The 21334-nt window shown below is 42.9% G+C and overlaps 1 protein-coding gene across 1 annotated transcript in view; it reads left to right on the top strand.

Annotated features, from left to right (window-relative positions):
- The window catches only part of MICAL2 (microtubule associated monooxygenase, calponin and LIM domain containing 2), a gene marked incomplete at its 3' end in the record, with an annotated part of 115544 nt that extends 94516 nt beyond the window's left edge, over positions 1-21028 (top strand). Inside the window, exons 32-37 of the mRNA XM_080617646.1 lie at positions 3703-3797; positions 5810-5902; positions 7843-7936; positions 18544-18643; positions 19848-19921; positions 20844-21028. Coding sequence (XP_080473772.1) covers positions 3703-3797; positions 5810-5902; positions 7843-7936; positions 18544-18643; positions 19848-19921; positions 20844-21028 — 641 coding nt within the window. The remainder of the gene's footprint in view (positions 1-3702; positions 3798-5809; positions 5903-7842; positions 7937-18543; positions 18644-19847; positions 19922-20843) is intronic.
- Positions 21029-21334: the final 306 nt, after the last annotated feature.

The following is a 21334-nucleotide window of genomic DNA, read 5'->3' as shown; positions in this document are numbered from 1 at the left end:
GAAGGTATCACCCTCTTAACATCTTCATATGACAGGTCCTTCTTTGTTCAGAGGACCTTAAGTATGTTAGGAAGGCCAGTACCTTAGATTTATATGGTAAAGGGGAGAGGGTTCTCAAAAGCACTGGACTTAGCTCCAGTAGATCACTCTGAATGCAGCGAGGGTTTTGCTGCTGGTGGCATTCAGTGGCAGCGCACTTTAAGTGGACGCAAAGTGTCTTTGAGACTCACCCTTGGATTACCTAGCTCTAACGAACTCGCATAGGACCAGATTTTAATTTTATGGATGTAATTTTTCTTATCTCTTATGACATACACAAATGAAGATACCAAGTCTCAATATAAAGAACTGGAGGTTTCCTCCAACTTTGTAATATATTCTGTGACACTGTCAGATTGAATAACAATTAATAATAATATTAAATAATCTGCAATTTCCTGTGATTTAACAGTTGTAAATCAGATATGCTGGAAAGGTGTCCTGACCAAACTCCTAGTTGCTACTGTGAGATAGAAATCAAGAACAAAAATATTTATTCCTTTCCCCCTTATAATTAAGAACTAAAACTATGGCTGACCATTCCTAGTGATCCAAAGTCATGTTAGCTGGGGAGGAAAAGCTCCCCAGTTAATTTAGAAGCTAGGGAGATGCTAGAGTACTTAAGAAATAAAGTAATTAAGTAATAAATAACTCCCTAGAAGGAATAAGATGGCCAGAAAGAGAAAGCCTAAGTCTAGAAGACCTGAATTAAGATTTGGAAAAAAACATATTTTTGAGATCTTTTTTGTAGCTATGAGGCTTTAAGGCTTGACATATTTGGAGTGGACAAATTATTATTATTATCTAACTTTACTATTACAAATCTAAATTTCAAATTTAAATGGACCCGTCAGTGTAGAAGTCCATAAATTGAACATCTTTATATGTGCATATCCTCACAGCTGGCAGCTAAATTCTGCTTATTCCAGCCCTTAGGAGGTGGGAAAGATTAATGCTCAGCCATCTAGAGTAGAACATACGGATGCTGTGATAAAGAAGAGTGGTTTGGGTTTTTTGGTTGGATTTTTTTTGTTTGTTTGGTTTTGTTTTTGTTAATTTGTTTGGAAATAGCTAAAGAAAAAGTTGAGCAGAGCAGTCGGTGGGTGCCCTTTTAATGTTGAAAGAAATGCGTAGTCTCACTGTTTCTGTATCCCTACAATATGGCAAGACCACACATCTGGGAGCCAAAGCCCTGTATTCTCATCCCAATTCTGTCAGTCTTTGTGTGCTTCCAGACACCTTGTTTCTCCTGTGACTTTAAATATCCACATTAAATTAGTAGAGAATATCAGTGCTGTGAAATATATATGCAATAAATGTGACAGAGACTGTAACTCTCAATGTGTGCAAGTAGGTCCATCAGATGCCTCATCACTGAGCAGTTTCATGTGGTCCTTCATCCGTGCTGTAGGATCCTCAGGTGGAGATGATGAAGGACATTGCTGATCTCAGTTAGGTGGCTATTGTCTTACAGGTCTTTGAGTACTGTGTCGCTTGAAGGGCTGAGCTGTTTTGGAGCAATCTAAATGTCTTTTCTCTGCAAAGCAAGGTGAAAATACCTGGCTCTCCATAGTAGACTGGCACAAGGATGACTGTGGATGTTATGAGTGTATTCTGTGTGCAGACATGGGCTTCCTGTGCTCATGAGATTGTCCTTGGGAGTCCTTGGGGAAGTCATTGACTGTGTCTCTGTCTCAAAAAGGTGAGGAGCTCCCGAGTCCCAGCCCTGAGGAGGAGGCGGGTACCCTTGTGTTACAGCATGCTGGTTTTCCTGGAGACCTTGTAACGCTTTTTGAATTATTGATACCTCTCAAAAGGGAGGACATAGGCAAGCACTCACTTATTCCCACAGCTGAGAGAAGAAAGGGAGCGTGTAATTGCTTGTGTTTCCTGCCATGCTGGGCTGTAAAGTTTGCCCTTTGCATGCTAGGGAATTTGATTTCCCCATGGGCATGACTGAAGGGTGGTTACTGCAATCTTTTAGTTGCACAGGGAAAAGCAAGATACGTGACTTTACTACTCAGAAGTACTGGCTGATATTCCCCGTGTCTTCCTCCATCTCATGCATTGGGAAGGGCTTTATGGCTGACTGTCATTGCTGGGGCAGAGACGGGATGAGGCTGGATTTGCACTCTGGTCTGCAGAGCGTGAGGCAGTGCGTGGCACTGGTGTTACCTCAGCAATCATGAGCCATCGGAGAGTCCTTGGCAGGTCAGCAAGAAGGACAGTGTCCCTGCCTCCAAGTGGCAGCCTTGGGCAATCCTGGAGCAGGGGAGTTGCTTGGGAGTTGGAGACCCACCTGGAGAGCTATTGCACTTCCCTGCTTTCACTTGCAGGTGTCTCCTGCTCAAGGACTTGTCCTGCAAAAGGGATGGCAGGACCCAAACCTGCTCTACTGGACTCTCTGAGGTCGCAGCTTCATTTAGCAAAAGGACTGGGTTCTTCCAAAGTTGAGACTGCCCAGAAAAATCAGAATCTCTGCCTCAAATTACTTTGATTTGCTTTTATTGCTTTACTGTCTGCGATGAATGTGTTTCATGGATCCTGATTTTAAATTAGGGCTTGAGACAGAATTCCTACTTCAGGACTGGGATCCAGGACAAAACAGAGAAGAAACATTTACACTAGGAGAATGGGAAGTGATTTTAATCTGAATACAACTTGCATGCAGGCAGCCAATTGTTACCTCGAAAATACAAAGGAAAATGGCACTGTTAGCTTTAGATAACGTACATTTCCAAGATGCTGCCCAGCTGTTAATCATTAACCCTGTAGCAGGTTGAAGTGTAGGGACAGATGTTCCAAAAATGGTTTTATTTTCTGAAATAAAGAGAATGAAACTATGAATTAGACAAATTAAAAAGAAATTCAAATATTTACACCCAGTTGAAACAAGATGCTGGAAAAACAGGCATGGTAAAATTGCTGCAATTAAATGTAATTTAATTTATAAATCTGAAAGCATGCTTCCTCCAACGGCGGCCTTGGAGTTTTCCTTATGGAGTGCATTGTTGTGATGTATGGATTTTCCTGACTTATTATGGCATTTTAATCAACAGTTCAATGATGTGATAATATTCCTAAAGCAGAAAAATAAGTGACATTTGTTTAGACATAATTAATGAAATATTTATGTTGCATGCGGCTGTGTGATAAAGCCTTGTTCTCTTAGTCCATTTGCTTCTGATTACATTTGTGATTTTTTTATATGACCAGACATTCTGACGCCAACTATTTTACACTGAGCAGATGTCATGTAGTAAAAATGGGTGCCAGATGCTACAAGCCACATAAGGGTAATTTGTTTAAGAGCTGGTTCAGACTTTTTGCATTCAATTACACTGTATAGTGAGCCTTATACAATCATTTGGGTAATATGGCTAACTTCAGATATACATTTTAATGAATGCTGAGTGCATTCAGAGCAGCGTGCTGCACGCAGGGTGCTCAAGGAATTAATTTATTTGCACGTAATACCGGAAAAAATCAAATATACCCAGACAGAGTTTTTGACAGGCATCAAGAATCTAATTAATGCCATCAGCCGAATTTCCACATTGCTCTAGGTGCTGCTGATTAGAACTCAGGGCAGGTGCAAAGTGTCTGTATAAGTTAAAGAACAGTATATTTTGCTTCACTGACTGTTTTGTTCCTGCATTTTAGGATGTGAACACCTAACTGTCAGAAAACAAGCTACTGAGTATTCCACTTCTTCCTCTGATGATGAATTCGAATGCAAGCCTTCATTAACACACAAGGTAATCTTGACTTGGAAACAGAAAGATATTTCCTCAGTTGGACTGTATTTAAGATTCGTCATATGATTTTGATCTAAAACACACAGCAATTTCTCAAAGTGGGGATTGGAATGTTTTATCAGTGGAGGTTACATGTCATGGAGAAAAAACACATTAAAACTCTTTAAGGAAGATGAACATCAAAATTCCTTTTTCCCCCAGGTTGCACCAGTTTTGACAGAGGAGGTCTTAATTTGACAGACAGACATGTTTCACTGAATCCACTTTGAAGCTGCACTCTTAAATGGCCTTAATGTGTAGACCAACAAGCAAACTATTGAAAAAATTAAAGCAAACAGATGCAGATTTCCTATGGGGGAATACAACTTCATTTGAGAAGCATTACAGGCAGGTTGTTTGGAAACCTCTGTGTTTATCCCAATCAGTGGCACTGCATGAGCCACCAAGTTGCACCCAGAGCCTACATGCCGAAAGGGCAGGCTGCACAGCAGGGTCTCTGAGCCCTAATCTGTTTCCTGTGAGGTTAAAGCACCAATGAACTCTTGATGCCTAGCTCTGATGTGAAGAAACAGAGCTTTTATTGCCTGAATAGCTCATCAAAAATGTCTTTACCTCTTTCCTGTGGAGAATATCAGTAAGTGGAGTTAATAGTACAAAGTGGCCTTTTGATTTGTTGCCTTTGAGGTAGGGTGGAAACAAGGAAAGCAAAGCAAGAGGCTGCCCAGTACACTGGAAAAACAGCCAAGCTGAAACTTAAGTGGGGCTATAAATGGAAACCCAGTTGCACAGCTCCAGAAGAACAGAAGTGCCAGGAGGCAGAAGTGCAGCAGTGTGTGGCGGCACATCCCGCCAGTGGCTCTATTTCAGGATGTGCTGAGATGTCAGAATTCATCAGTCATCTTTCCCATTAGAGGAAAGGCAGTCTATAGTAAGATCATATGATGGTGAATTAAATAAAGTCTAAACAAAATAGAGAAAAGAAGGAAGGTATGGAAAAAAACTGGATAGGAGCAACTCCAATAGTTCAGGCAGGCACAGGAATAGGCAGGGCCAGGCAGCAGAGAAGGCAGCATTGCCAGGCAGTGCCAGAACCAGTGTGAGTGAGCAGCTGTCACCCACAGGCGTTAGCAGTGATTCAGTTTTGATGCATGTTCTCCACTCACCTTGTTTCTCTCGGCTACCACCTAGCACCTCTTTGCATGCCAGTTCTGCCTACTATTTTGCCACTCTCTGTGTCTCTGGGAAAATTTTAGCAAGCAGCTTCCTCACTTGATACTTTTTTGTTTTGTCTACGGTGCTCATATATTCTGTCTCCTCCAACATGGGAAAACCACAGCTTTAAAGCACTTCCAGATCACTTGGGTCAAGGGCAGTATGGAGCAAGCACAGGTGATTCCCTCAGCCAGCCCTGTGGCTGCCCTGCTTTCCCAGCAGCAGTGACAGGTACCCTGGGGAAAGGCAAAAAACCCCTCTGTAATGCCGTAGAGAACTGGCATTGGGAAATATTTCATAGGGCTGCAGATAGTGTCCTATGATGGCTGTTTCCAATAAAAGGATGTATCCCTTTTACTGTGTTACAAATGATCCAAAGTGAATTTTACTACTTAGCAGGTACAGTAGTAGAAACAGGTTCAGTTTCCTTAAACCAGTGCTTCCCCCTCCCTGTGACTTTTTCTCTGGTCATGGTGATGTCTGCAGAAGCAACTTTGCAATTCAGACTTTTCTTTTATTGATAGACACAGTTCACACTCACTAAGGGTTGCTAATGATTTAAAGTCAATGTAGGCAAATGCATGAAAATATTCCTAAATGCATATTTTCATTTCAGTTAGGTTGCCCCAAGCACCCTGCAGCAATGCACTCTATTTTGAGCAGGGGGTTCAAGTTAGATGAGATCCAGAGGTCTCTCCCACACCCTTAATGTTCTGGGATTCTGGGGTAGGTTTGAGGAAACCTGTAATGGCATACTTATGCTCTGATTGCCTTTCTTTATTCCTTCCTCTCTTTTGTAGGCAAAAAGGTCTATCAGAAGGAGAAGGAAGCTGGAGAGGGAGACAAAGCAATTGATTAAACAAGAGGAACTGAAGAGGCTTCACAAAGCACAGGTGAAAATGTAACTCACAGGTGTCACTCTAGGGAGACAAATGGGACTAGCAAACATAGGGGTACCCAGTGTGGGCTTTGCGCTTCCTCTCACTTCACACTGTGGCCTTCTGTGTTGAAGTCCTGCCAAACTATCAGTCAGGAGCAAGAAGATGTATGAGGCAGGGCCTTGCAGCTCTATTTGTGACAAATCCACATGTGCTCCAGGAGATCATCATGATTTTGTAACTGTGTATGAAGAACAAGAGGGAATAGTGACTGGCAATAAGAGAAGAATACACTGAAGAGGGAAGGAGATAGAAAGCGGAAGTAACATCAGTCCCTGAGAATGTAAGAAACTTCACTATTACCCCTATGTACTACAAGAGGGTATGAAAATACAGTGATGGGTTTTGTCCTCTCTCTGCCATAACAATGAAAGTGAATAATTTTCTTTCTTAATGATGCAAGGTCAATTCACTATATACAGGCCCTGCATTTTGGAAGATGCTGGAAAAGCTTTGGACTCCACTAATGTTTATTATTTTCAATTACAGTTCAAAGATTTTGTGATGCACTTGTGGGCAACTCGATCTCAGACTACGTTCTCCCAGGTGTCAAAATATTCGGGTTTATCTATTTCACTTACCATACATAAATATTCATATGCATATATGTGTGTGTGCGTGTGTGTATATATATCTATACACACAAAAAAACCCAACCCTTAATGGCTTATGTGGCCATTAGCAATTTTTGTGTGTGTACGTACAGTAGCACAGGACAGAGAAACCTGAACTCATTAATTCAGGCTGTAATGGTAATCGAGATATGGTAGTAGAAAGAGCAGAAGTTGTCATTATCTTGTGTTGCATTACTTCAGCAGGTGGGGAGTTTTGGGTGGAGCTCCCACTGACTACTTCTTTACCAATATTAAATTAAAAAAGGGAACTGCTCAGTTGTTTTTCAGATGTGAATCTGAAACCTCTGGTTTTGCAGACATCACTGCCTTTGTAAAATGTACTACTGAAAAGGAGAGAAATTTTGTGTTTGAAGCAGTGGATTTTAGAAAATGGTTATATCTAGCTGTTGCTATAAATTCTTTGACAGAATAAAACCCATGGGGAAGAAAACCCGGTGTCTTATTTAATCTAAAGTAAGAGCAACTATATTATTTTTCAGGTAAGAATTGTAAAGAATCTCAAGCTAAAAAATAGATACATAAACACCTTGTCTTCTTTTATCCCTTTGTGGAAATAATGAAGTCCAAACTTTTTGAACTATCTTTCATATTCATTAGGCTGTTGCTGAGGGCTTGGCTTCGTATGCCCTAACACAGCCTGAAATGAGAACTCCTGAGCATCTACCTTTGACATGTTTCATGCCTATAATCCACATGGCACCTCTGAATATCTTGTTTAAAAGGGATGGACCAGTGAACATAGAAGTCCTTCCTGAAGTGCCACTTCTTAGGTATCAGACTCTTTCGTTCATGTGTCAAAAGCCTGGAAATATGAAAGCAAAATAAACAAACAACAAAATCCCACAGACAACAAAATAGCTAGCAAAGCTTTCTAGCTGTAAACCTTCAATACTATATGACCTTTATTCAGGTAGCATCTCAGAATATATGCCTCTGAATGTGTAAGGTGTTGACTTTGACACCTTGAAAAACAGAAATGTTATGATCTCTGTTTTACAACACGAGTGCTAGAGTTCATAAAAAAACTAGGTTCTTCTACTGCCTACAATACCTACCCACACAAACCATAGACATACCTACTGGATCGAGATACCTAGTGGAATTATTAAATTGCTTAGGCACCTAGTGTACTCAATGAGTTTGCAAATCCCATGACTCCTCCGAGACCCTTTCAAGCTGTTTCTCTAACCACTGAGACTACCTTTTGTCTCTGAATTTTTAAGCCATGTCTGTAGCTTTTGTATCATTACTATTTTGCAGGCCGTTCAGCGCCAGCTAGAAGAGTTGGAGGAAAGGCAAAGAGCTCTGGAGATTTTTGGTGTCAAACTGGAGAGAGAACTAAGAGGAGAATCAGGTAAATGAAGCAGTGTATGTTTGGTGGTGGGTTTTGTTTGGTTGGGGTTTTTTTTTCTTTAAAACCACATTTTTTGAAGCAGAGAGGTTTTAGTGACTATCATAGAAATACAGTTTAGTGCAAAATCTGAAATGAAACAGTAACTAGAAGGACATAAAAATCACTGTTTGCCTGTTTTCCAAACTCTGTTAGCTCAAGCACCTTTACGCTGAATGCTAGAAATTTACTGTTGGTTGTCACAGATTTGGAATTATTTGCCTGTTAAACCTGAATCTACATCCTTCCCAACCCCTTCTCCCCTTCCGCCTTTTTTCAAAAACCCATCCTGAGCTGAATTTCATCCTCTGGAGGGAACCCATGAGGTTTCCAAGAGCTGTATCTGTATCTCAGTTACCAAGCCAGCAGCAGCCCGTGCCTAGTAACAGAGTCCTTAATGACTTCTCTGGAGTGTGAGATGCCATTAATGCGATTAGAGTCAGTGGCCATGCTATAGCAACGGCAGTATCAGGCACACAGACCCAAATCGCACAGTTTTTCCCCCAGTGCGTAGAACATAACAGGAACATTGTCCTGGCCCCTCCAGGTTGGAGGCAAGGTTTTCCCTCACCTGAACTGACAGTCGCAAACACCCAGGACCGTGTCATCCTCCCGCCAAGCCAGCCTTGCCACTTCTCCCCAGCACACATGGAGTGAAGCTGGGGAGACCTCCCACAGAGGGACGGCACATCTGGGAGCTCCTGCCAGGCTCAAAATGGGGATGGGACTGTGAACCATGTGTGTAAAGGACTTAAGAGGGGGCTGTGGTTCTGCGCTGAAAGGACTCTGTGGAGCCTGATTGCAAATGTGTGTTTATTTACTTCTGTTTTAGAAAGCTGAATATGGTGCTTTCATGACAAGCAGTTGCACAACACTGAAAACCTAGATATGTTTTGGCACGTGATCCTTTTGTTGTCTTAGGTGGGCAACCTAGCACAATATCTACATGCTGGCTTTTTTTAATGCCGTGTTTCTTAGCAGTTATTGTCCCTATTCTAACACTGAAGTAATCAATTCAGCAAGACAGCATTTGCCCAACCTTTTATATTTATTAACTGATTTTCTATATTTGATAGTGCCAGCCTATTTCAACTGTTATTTAAAGGCTAGCATCTTTTTCCTTAAATGAAAGAATAGCCTTTTTACTTTACCACCTGTGAGAAAGTCTGCAAAAATGACTTTGAGGATTTGTTTTGATTAGTTTTTTTCTTTACTGCTGAGCTTTGTAAGGGTGGTTGGTTTTCTGGAAACCTCAAAAACCAGAGAGGGACAAGAGGCTTCTATCTCTTGGGATAGATGCCAAATACCGAGATAAATGGCCTACAGCCACCTCTTGTTTTTGCTGTTTTGACAATCGCATTTCCTAAAGAAGGCTGTCTGCCAAGAGATTGATGCTTCTCATTCTCTTCCCATCTTTAGTAATTGGATTGCACTCATTAAGGTGAAAGTACTATTTTTTTCTCCCTGTTGATTGTGCGTAGGTGGCCTGTTACAAATAGGGCAGATACTGAAGAGTAGGATGTTACTGTGTCTCAACAACTCTTGTGGTGCGAAAGCATGAAGTCGCAGGTTTCCCAAACAAAATGTGAATGCTTTGTTGCTTGTAATAACACCCATGTAATGATGCAGGAATTGGTGAATTTAATATTCTGTTCAACCTTCCTAAAAAAAATGCGCATTATTGTTTAATGAATGACCAGTGTTTATTAGGTTAAGTTGTACTTAAGCAGGTCTGCGCTTACGCAATTCAAGTGATCTAATAGGTATTAAGGTAATTAGAAAACGATCACAGTTCAGCAATAATATTGAGCTGCAAAGGTTGTGAATAACCAAATTTAGAGACAGGCCTGCAAACACTAGCCTTTAGTGACATTTACGCAACTCTCCTCTAATAATTCTGTAAGCCTGGGATGAATGGTCCCTTTGTTAAGGAGGAGTTATTCATTAGCTCCTCAACTGAATTAGAAGAGAACATGTGTGGGTGCAAAACAACTGCCATGAAGACTGATGAGCAAAACGAGGCTTTGATGATCTTCTAATTGTAGTGACAACAATTCATGCCTTTAAAAAAAAAAAAAATAAAAAGAAAAGGAATCGTATCAGTCCTATGAATAATTTTTGAAGCCCGTTATTTGCTTTATTCTGGTTCAAAATACCAAATAATAAATCATTGATGTACTGTCGCTTTGTTTTCCACTGACATTTGTGGAGGCTTATGGAGATACTCTGCCTACCAGAAAATACAGAAATAAAAATCTCAAAACACGTTTTCCACTGAAATTAGCATAACCGATCAGTGACTAAACAAATCATGAAAGAAGAAAATCTGTGCTGAGAGAACATTAAGAAATCTCTCCATTTTTTGGAAGGTGAACAAATATCTGCACATGTTGCCGTTAGTTTTTTATTTCATAAGGAGCATATTCAAGGTTTCTCAGAACTTTCAACAGAGTCAAAAGAAATCAGTTTAAACCCTGTAGGAATGAAGAACAAGAAGTTTAGCTGTTCCTAAAAGGGTGCAAACTGGCCAAGGCCCCTTTACTGCGTGACTGCTCTATGGAGGGACAGTGTAGCATCACTCTGGAGAACAGAAGGTTGATGTTTTGAGAACTGTGTTCATTAAATACTCATATGCAGCCTGTCATTCCCTAGAAGTATTGAAAATAGAAATAGCTACGATGTGATTAGAAGAGTATCTGAGTTTCAAACAGTATCTAAGTTAAAGGAGACTTGGGTAAGCCAGGAGGCAAGTTTTGCTTTAGCAGTGCTGTACGAGAAAGTCAGTGTGGCTCACAAAACAAACTCACAAATTGTTTTCCGTCTAACCTTTGAAAAGATCTGTCATACTGCATAATGCAAAATACTTCATTGGCTTGTTCTGCCCTTGGAAGGCATAAAACGCTCTATCAGACTTAAATAACTATTAACATTATAAGTAAAAACATTTGAAAAGCTCAGGGAAAAAGTGTCCCTGGGGACACCTGAGGGCATTCTATGGGATGGAGAATGAGGAAAAACAAGGGCTATTTTTATTCTGGCTTGCACTGAGGATTTTACTAAAATGAGTGGCATTTTCACGAAGTGCATTACTCTTTGCTTACCTCAGTCAACCTACATATGCAGTCTTACTTTGAAGTGTAAAGAGGAAACATAAAAAAAAAAAAAAAAAAAAAAAAAAAAAAAAAAAAAAAAAAAGCCTAATCAAGAAAACAGGAAAAAGGGAGCAGTAATTCTCTGTGTGTGTATGGGACATACACATACCCACAACTGTGATGTTTTTACTGTCGGTAAGTTAGATCAAATTTTGATGATAACTTCTGATGGTGGCATGTGAAGACCCTGGGTACTAATGTTGCATCCCTGCACTGGGTGTGGGAGAAGCCACCGCTGGCATGTCGCAGTGCCCCAGCAGTCACTTTGAGAACACATTTTTTATCACCGCTCACTGACCTGGAAGATCCCATGGGAGCACATCAATTACTGACAAGTTTTAATGGAGTCAGGCAGAAATCGGACCAAGATTGCTCTGCCCTCTCCTGCTGTTTAGCTTCCCATTTCATGGTAAATTCAGATTGAGGTCAAATCCCAGTAAGAAATTGCAGAACTGCACCCAAGCCAGGATGACTCTTGTCCTAAGCATAAGGGCCCATGTAATTCCTCCAACACTGGCAGGAGGATGACTGTGCCTGATGAAGGCACAGAAACGGGCTGGTGAACAGCTGACATTTCCCTTCTGCTCAGGAGGATTGCTAAAGGGCTGCATTGAGCAAGATCATTGCTTGCCCAAAGGAGATGGACTTTAAACTGCTGTTCTTAAGTGGAGTCAGCTCCTGGCTTTCATGTTAGAGTGACAGAGAGCTGAAGCAGTAGAGGCAAGAGGGTAATTCCTGAGGCTGACAAAAAAAGCGCAGTTCAAAATGACAACAGAAAGGCATCTGAAACACTGATGAGCTGTCCAGGACTCTGCCTCTCTTGCCACTTGGTGACCTACTTCTGTAGTTATTATCTCTGGAGCTTGAACCTGAGACCTTTGGGCTTACATCTGAGCACCTTCAGTCATCTGAAATAAAGGTGCAGTCCATCTACAGAAGTCTCCGTCCACAGGAAATAGCCAAGCTTATTTATGGGTGGGTTATGCTTGGTTATCTAGCAGTGTGATATAAGGTTGGAGGAGCAGAGAGCTGTGTTCCCCTGCCTGCTGGCAGTGCCTCCTTTTGCTTTGTCCCAGGTCTGGCTGGCCCTGCTTTCAGCACACAGTGGTGGAGTGTGCAACTACCATGTGCTGAGGCAGGAGCACAGGCTGGCTGTTGATTTCATGCTTCTGAAGGGGCCAGCATGTCACCTGAATTGTTGCCTCAACCTGGAGCACTGTAAGATACTTGCTTCCTACAAGTGATCACTATTTTGTGGCAACAGATGGCAGAGGGGCAGAGCAGACATTGTGGGAGGTGTGTTTGCAGTGCTATCACTGCTGTAATTCTGCATCAAGGGGTGTTGGGGTGGGTTTGTTTTGTGAAGAAAACTAATGGAAAAGGTGAAGTGATGAGCATGTTAAAAAGGGCAGCAAGCAAAATAAACACATATGTGCTCTGATTTGCCACTTGAAAACACATAGGGGTTCTTCATTGCCAAAGATTTTTGTACAGACAGCATTTTAGGAGCTTTAAAGGCCCTCACCTGGTGAAAGAAATCCATCTTCCTCTTCAGCAAGGCAGTCAAGCTGTGAGATCTTTGGGAGACAGACCATCTGTCCTGGGTTCAGCAGTAACAGTCATTTTTCTCCTTCTTAGTAGCTGGTGCAGCGCTGTGTTTTTGACTTTCAGCCTGGGAACAGTGCCGATAACACCGATGTTTTTAGTTGTTGCTAAGTAATGTTTACTCTGACCAAGGACTTTGTGAGTCTCATGCTCTGCCAGGAAGGAGGGGAAGTCGGGAATAAACAGAGGCAGGACACCTGACCCAAACTAGCCAAAGGGGTATTCCATACCACAGCACATCATGCCCAGTGTGAGGAGTTACCTGGAAGCCCCAGATCGCTGTTTGGGTCAGGCTGGGTATTGGTCGGAGGGTGGTGAGTGGTTGTATTCTCTTCCCTTGTTATTTCCCTTGTCATTATCATTATTGGTGGTAGCAGTATTGGTTTGTGTTATACCTTAGTTACTGGACTGTTCTTATCTCAACCCATGGGAGTTACATTCTTTCCATTCTCCTCCCCATCCCTCCGGGAACGGGGGGAAGAAGAAGGTGGGGAGTGAGCAAGCAGCTGCATGGTTTTGAGTTACCGGCTGGGCTTAAACCATGACAGTTCCTTGTGGCACCCAATGTGGGGCACTAAGGGTTGAGATAATGACAGATCCGACCAGAGTGTGTCTAATCATATTTATGACAAGCATTCATTGTTTCGGATTAATAGTCACACATCACAATGCTGATTTATTGGCTCTCAAAGTTGTTGCTCTTGATCTCACAGTTTCAGCATGTCGTACCTTACGTACAGCCGGTATTTGCTGGTTTTAGTGTTTATCAGCTGGGGGGCCTGGGCTAATGTTCTTGTTTCGCTGTACTTTGTGGTAATGACTTGTAATACAATAGACTTATTGATCATAAAACTGGTCTGGCTTGCGTTCCCAGTGTGGTCATCACCTCTATACTTTGGGAAGGTATATAATGGAAGTGTTTAGCAATTACACATCTTTGTTTCCCTCCTCGGGTGGTCAACCTATGAAGGAGACATTCCCTTACACCCCCAGCTCCCCCACCAGACTATTTACAGCATCATTTGAGAGTTCTGAAGGTTTTGAATGGCCTTTGGGTACCCCTGACACCTGCCTGCTGATTGTGATGGGGATCAGCATGTTGGCACACACACAGAGTGTGTTTTACCCACGACCATTTCATCTGATCTTGAAAGTTAAGCAGAGTCAGGTTTGGGTCTTGTCTAGGGTTAGATGATGATATAGGAGGACCAAGAGATTCTCCCCGAGGCTGGACAGTCATGAGTGGCAGGGTGTGTGGGACAGTACGGGTGAGTATCTAGGCCAGTGGGCCTCTCCAGTGCTTTGGAAGTTCACCACTGAACAAGTACAAAATCTGGGAAAACTGGTAAAACACTTAAATGAGGTGTGTTGTCACCCCAGTCATACCAGAGAGGGACAAATCATGGCAACGTGCTGGGGCTTGGCCTACGCCTACAGAGCCCTCTTCAGCACCATCCAGCATCTTCAAAGGGAAAAAGATATTTCTGGGTCTGATGGCAAAGCAAGAGACAACGCAGCTACTGCAACTCCAAGTACAGCAGCTACACCAACCCCAGCGACAAGTACAGCAGCTGCTCAAACCCTGACAACGCAGCTGCTGGTGCTACTCAACCCCCAAGCACAGCAGCTGCACCAACTCCAACAACAGGTACTGCAGCCACTCCAACCACAGTGACAATCACTGCAGCTAAAGCAAAGGAGCAATTCATGCCAATATCAGTTGCTCCTGTACTCAAGGGGAAAAACAAACAAGAGGCACAAAAAACAACCCATACAGTGAAGAAAGATGAAGAACCAATGCGTTTACGACATGGGACAACATCTGAACAAGATTGATTATTATGTGAATCAGAGGAAGAGGAAGAAGAGGTGAATTCTTGACCTCAGACCTCAACCGAGCTACGGAATATGCGAGATTTCACCCATCATCCAGGGGAGCACATCGTCACCTGGTTGCTCCAATGCTGGGACAATGGGGCCGATGGTCACGAACTAGAAGGCGGGGAAGCCAAGCAGCTGGGGTCACTTGCTAGAGAAGAGGGAATTGGCAAAGCAACTGCAAGACAGAAACAGTCCCTCAGCCTCTGGAGGCGGCTCTTGGCAGCTGTGAAGGAAAGGTTTCCCTACAAGGACGATGTTACGAGTCACTCGGCCAACTGGATCACGATAGAGAAAGGCATCCAATCTCTGAGGGAATCAGCCATTGTAGAGATGATCTATCGTAGGCTGGATGCTGGGAATGCATCTGTAGATCCAAATGAAGTCAAATGTACATGACCCATGTGGCAGAAATTTACACGGAGTGCGCCACCATCATATGCCCACTCATTGGCATCAATAACCTGGTATGATGTATCACCACCAACAGTGGATGAACTGATTCATCAACTCTGAGAGTTCAAAGACAATCTCACCCCTTCCATCATTTCAGCTGTGGAAAAACTGTCCCAGGAGTTAAAACAATTGAGAGACGATCTATACGATCTGTCCAGCTCTCCACGTGTACCAGCCCGTGTCCCAGCTATTAACAAAAAGCGCCCTACTGCTCGAGAGAGAAGATATAGGAGGTACAGGCCACAGGCCACCCTATGGTTTTACCTACGGGATCACAGAGAAGATATGACGAAGTGGGATGGAAAACCTCCCTCAGCTCTGGAAGAACAGGTGTGTGAATTGAAGAGGAGAACAAAGGTCAAGGCTGATCATCCCATGAAAGCTGCAGCTTCAGTCTCTGGTGAGCAGGTTCCCAGATGGAGTGGAAGAGTTGATTGTACTCCAGCTCCTGTCATAAAGAATCCTAATCCCTGTCTACAAGATGTAAGTGGCCAATGTTGTGATCACTATTAGAGGGGTCCTGCCTCCAGCCAGGTGGAGGTAGGGAACAATCGAGTTTACTGGACTGTGTAGATCAGATGGCCTGGCACATCAGTCCCACAGGAATGTAAGGCTCTAGTAGATACTGGTGCACAGTGTACCCTGACACCTTCAAGCTATCAAGGGATGGAACCCATTTATATTTCTGGAGTGACAGAAGGATGCCAAGAGTTGACTGTACTGGAGGCTGAAATCAGCCTAACTGGGAAGGAGTGGCAAAAGCACCCTAATGTGACTGCTGCAGAGGCTCCATGTATCCTTGGCATAGACTACCTCAGGAGAGGGTACTTCAAAGACCCAAAAGGGTACCGACAGGCTTTTGGTATTGCAGCTTTGGAGACAGAGGAAATTAAGCAGCTGTTCACCTTGCCTGGTCTCTCAGAGGATCCTTCTGTTGTGGGGTTGCTGAAGATCGAAGAACAGCAAGTGCCAATCGCGACCGCAACAGTGCACCGGCGGCAATATCACACCAACCGAGACTCCTTGATTCCCATCCATAAGCTGATCTGTAGACTGGAGAGCCAAGGAGTGATCAGCAGCACCCGCTCACCCTTCAGTAGCCCTATATGGCCAGTGCAAAAGTCTAATGAGGAGAGGAGACTAACAGTAGACTATTATGGCCTGAACGAAGTCACACCACCATTGAGTGCTGCCGTACCAGACATGCTAGACCTTCAGTATGAACTGGAGTCAAAGGCAGCCAAGTGGTATGCCACGACTGATATTGCCAATGTATTTTTCTCAATTCCTTTGGCAGCAGAGTGCAGGCCACAGTTTGCTTTTACTTGGAGAGGCGTCCAGTACACTTGGAACCGACTGCCCCAGGGGTGGAAACACAGCCCTACCATCTGCCATGGACTGATCCAGACTGCACTGGAACAGGGCCAAGCTCCAGAACACCTGCAGTACATTGATGACATTATTGTGTGGGGTGATGCAGCGGAAGTAGTTTTTGAGAAAGGGAGGAAAATGATCCAAATCCTGCTGAAAGCTGGTTTTGCCATAAAACGGAGTAAGGTCAAGGGACCTGCACAGGAGATTCAATTTTTGGGAATAAAATGGCAAGATGGACATCGCCAGATCCCTACAGATGTGATCAACAAGATAACAGCAATGTCTCCACCAACTAATAAGAAAGAAACACAAGCTTTCTTGGGTGCTGTGGGGTTCTGGAGAATTCACATCCCAAATTACAGTTTGATTGTAAGCCCTCTCTATTATGTGACCCCAAAGAAGAATGATTTTAAATGGGGCTCTGAACAACAACAAGCCTTTGAGCAAATTAAACGTGAGATAGTTCATGCAGTAGCCCTTGGACCAGTCCAGACCTGGCCAGACATAAAAAATGTACTGTACACCGCAGCTGGGGAGAATGGTCCTACCTGGAGCCTCTGGCAGAAAGCTCCAGGGGAGACTCGAGGTCGACCCCTCGGCTTTTGGAGTCGGGGGTACAAAGGATCTGATGCCAGCTATACCCCAACTGAGAAAGAGATACTGGCAGAGCTGCTTCAGAAGTGATTGGCACTGAGGCACAGCTCCTCCTGGCACCCCGGTTGCCCATTCTGGGCTGGATGTTCAAAGGCAGGGTCTCCTCTACACATCATGCAACTGATGCTACATGGAGTAAATGGGCTGCACTAATTACACAACGAGCTCGAATAGGAAATCTCTGTCGTCCAGGCATTCTAGAAGTCATCATGGACTGGCCAGAGAGCAAAGATTTTGGAATGTCACCAGAGGAGGAGGTGATGCGTGCTGAAGAGGCCCCACCATATAATAAACTGTCAGAAAGTGAAAAGCAATATGCCTTGTTTACTGATGGGTCCTGTCGTATTGTGGGAAAGCATGGGAGATGGAAGGCAGCTGTATGGAGTCCCCTATGACAAGTTACAGAAACTGCTGAAGGAGAGAGTGAATCTCTGACCCAAACTAGCCAAAGAGGTATTCCATACCACAGCACGTCATGCTCAGTATATAAACTGAGGACAGTTACCCGGAAGCCTCAGATCGCTGCTCGGGTCGTGCTGGGTCTCGGTCAGCAGGTGGTGAGCGGTTGTATTCTCTTTCCTTGTTATTTCCCTTATCATTATTATTATTGGTGGTAGCAGTAGTGGTTTGTGTTATACCTTAGTTACTGAACTGCTCTTATCTCAACCTGTGGGAGTCACATTCTTTCAATTCTCCTCGCCATCCCTCTGGGAGCAGAGGAAGGTAGAAGGGGGGCAGTGAGCGAGCAGCTGCATGGTTCTGAGCTACCAGCTGGGCTTAAACCATGATACCATCTCACGTTTCATGTTTGTATAGTGCCTAACAGTGATGCCCTGGCCCAAAGTGTTACAAAACCACCCAGTAATAGAAGAGTTATCCTGTCCCACAGCCTTTCCTGTCATTCAAAGCAGACGCAGATTTAGAGGCCAGTTGGAAAATGACCAGAAACTTGCGGATTTGATTGTGTGTCTGATGCCCACCCACTGGAAACAGGGACTAAGTTGATACTTGCCAGGATCTACATCCTGAAGTCCAGTTGCATTAATGGGATTATCTGTTTATACATATAGTTCAGCTGCTGGAGTCCAGTATCAGCAGAGGAACTATGTTATCAAAGGCAGAACTAAGAGAAAGAAAAAGTGCCCGTTAAGAAAAGAAAGTCTATATGATTGTTTGAAAGGAAAATCTTAACTGCCTGAACAAAAGTGGTTTTAACTCTAACTCATCTTTAACTACAACATATGCAATAAACTGCAACATTCAAGCAAATGTAGACAAGAATGTTATACCTGTTATACCCAGACTTTACTGATGTAAGTTACACACAGCAAAAAAACCCTACATTTGAACTCATGTAGGCTTACAAATGAGGACTATTTAACGTGAACTTAAGTGGTAAATGCATTGGAAAGAAAGCTGGTAATGCACACTTCAGCCTTTTATTTTAAACAGATTCAGGAACAAAGGATGAAACTCAGATGCTACATGAATGGTTTGAGCTGGTCCTGGAGAAGAATAAATTAATGCGTTATGAGTCTGAGCTCCTGATTATGTAAGTAAGGACAAGCATGAGTACTAAAGATGGGGAGGGGAGAGAGGAAGAGTGTACTGAAAATACACCTGAACACCCTGCTGTGTGCTGCAGTTTGAGACTGTTGTGGAATAAATGTACCCAGAGTAGCTACAGTCTGTTTTGAACACAGATTTTCAGTCAAGACGTCCTTGTCCTTCTCTCTCACAGGAGTTCATTTATTTCAATCCTATTCCATACTCTGAAACAATATAGCATGTGGACTATATGTGTGTCTAATGAACTTTCTTCTGTGAAAGAAAAACAGTCTGATAAATTTATCTCGGGTTTCACTGGACATAAGGGAAAAGATCTAGGAATTCACTACAGCAATGAAGAAGCAGATGCACCAAGCAAATAAAAACTGCCTCAGATGCCACTGTGGTTGACAGAAACAATATAGGCTGTAGCTCTGTTGCCTCACCCCGCCTCCTTGGAAATGTGCTCAACAGATAAGCGGAGGTGACTCTCAGCTATTTTCTCCAGGATTTCTGGACTATGTGGGAAGGCGATGAGAGTTACTACTCACCCGTGGATTTCACATCAGCACAGGCTGCTTGTTGCCATTTATCATTTCCATATCACTCAGCACCCAGTGCTGTGAGCAGTGATGCAGACCAACCAGTAAGCTCCAGCTGCACCCCAATTTCTCCCCAGCTGATGCTGTCAGGGGCCAAACCTCTTCTTTCCCGTTTGATTGTCATTGTGTGTCGCAGTAGTAATGCTTCCTGCTCACACAGTCAGGAAAAGCAGTTAAAAAAGCAAAAGCAGACTGCTTTTGTCACTGCAGGACACAAAATGTTGTCTGGATGTGTTCACATGTGTTAATTCCCTTCCCTCAGGGCCCATTCCTGTGCAGAAAGCCTGCCAGGGGCCTTCATGTGTGGGGGAGCATTCAGTCCTATCCAGAATTACATTCTGGGTGCCACCAACAAAGCACATCTGGCTAACGCGTGAAATGTTGCAGTGTATGAAAGAGCTTAATCTGATACATAATGCAAAAGGTGGTAGTGGTACATCTGGCGTTGCTGTGGCAATGTAGGCATGGGCAAACTTTTTAGTCTGGACTGCCCAAGAGGAGAAAACACTGGATAAACAGAACACAGAATCTCTTGGTTGAAATAATATTAACGTTTATGTCTTTATTGGAAAAAAGCTCCTTTAACGTACTTTTTATTGTACCTAGAGCCCAAGAGCTAGAATTGGAGGACCACCAGAGCAGGTTGGAACAAAAACTGAGAGAGAAGATGGCCATTGATGGTAAGTCAAAGGCAAGTGTATGCTCCAGCCCATAGTGATAGGCCATGCCCGTGCATATCCCTGTTTGCTTCAAGAGGATCAGAGTTGCTAAGGCTCTTCCTCCTGTTCTGTTCTGCAAGAGCAGCTCAGCCGGCAAAATGCAACATGAGAGGTCTTCTCATCTGACTTCTAGTGAAGACAGCTAAGCTAACCTGCCCAGTTTTACATTGAACTGGATCAGAAGCACTCACACATGTAATTGCACTAATTGTGTGTGCAGGCAGCAATATCCAGCTAACATGCAACGATTGGAAGCAATGGAAAGTAATTGTTTCAACCACTTAAACACAAAGGAGGTTATCTGGTTTTGTGCCAGCTGTAGCATTACTGGTTACCACAGTATTTTGGAATTGCTTTCAGATACTTTGGGTTACAGTTTAGGCTTGCCCTTTCATTTGATATTAGAAAAGAGAACATGCAGAGGAGGAATGAAGAAAGAAGGGGAGTTAACTAGCACTGAATACTCAAAAATAGCCTGTCATGTTCAAAGCATGCGGTTTATAAGCCATGGCAGTTTTCAATGCATTTTCTGAAAAACACTTTTCATTTTCTTACAGGTACTACATTTCATGGTTGGGCTTTTTATCTTATAAATTAAATTTAAACTCCAGTTTTTGTAAACAAGTTGTGCTCTTCCTATGCATTCCAGTCAAAGTTTTGCTAAAAGACCTACTCTAGCCTTTAGGAGCCTTAATGGTCAACCATAGATGGCCCAAATGCTGGAGAAATTTTCCCTGGACTGTAACATAAAAAAACATTAACTGCTATTGACTTCATTTCTCATTGACTATAATATTAATTCAAGCTGCACACAGACAGTTAAAATGTAAAGTGTAACAAGCGTGTTATCTGGATTTTGACCTCTTGTTTTGTGATCTTTCAGACAGCCTTAAAGATGAAATGGATCTGAATGAGGAGGTTGAAATTTTTACTGAGATGATGAAAGTGGTTGAAGAAAGGGACAAACTTGTGTCTACCTTAGAGGAGCAGAGAGTGAAAGAAAAAGCAGAAGACCAACACTTTGAAAGCATTATATTATCTAGAGGCTATCAGCGGAGCAGGATTTAAACAGCCACATGCAAATAAACATAATTTCAGTAATATTCGTAATCATGGAGATACAGTCTTATGAAAAATGGAGAAATTCAAATTGAAAATCAGTTTATTTGGGAAACATGTTACTTTGTTATCAAAAGTGCTTAAGCAGTTCTTTTGCTCATACCAGAGTGAGTCATTTCACTATCAGCTTAAAGGATCACTGGAATACAGAATAGGACTGAATTTACCTCTCTGATGGGCATCAGAGTCTGTGAAAGGGAAATCAGAGATCTGTTGTTTTCTTGGAATTTTATTTTAATGCTGAGAATAGAGTTT

Source organism: Psittacula echo (genome assembly GCF_963264785.1).
Source record: "Psittacula echo genome assembly, chromosome: 5".
Lineage (NCBI taxonomy): Eukaryota > Metazoa > Chordata > Aves > Psittaciformes > Psittacidae > Psittacula > Psittacula echo.
This window is presented reverse-complemented; position numbering and strand designations above follow the sequence as displayed.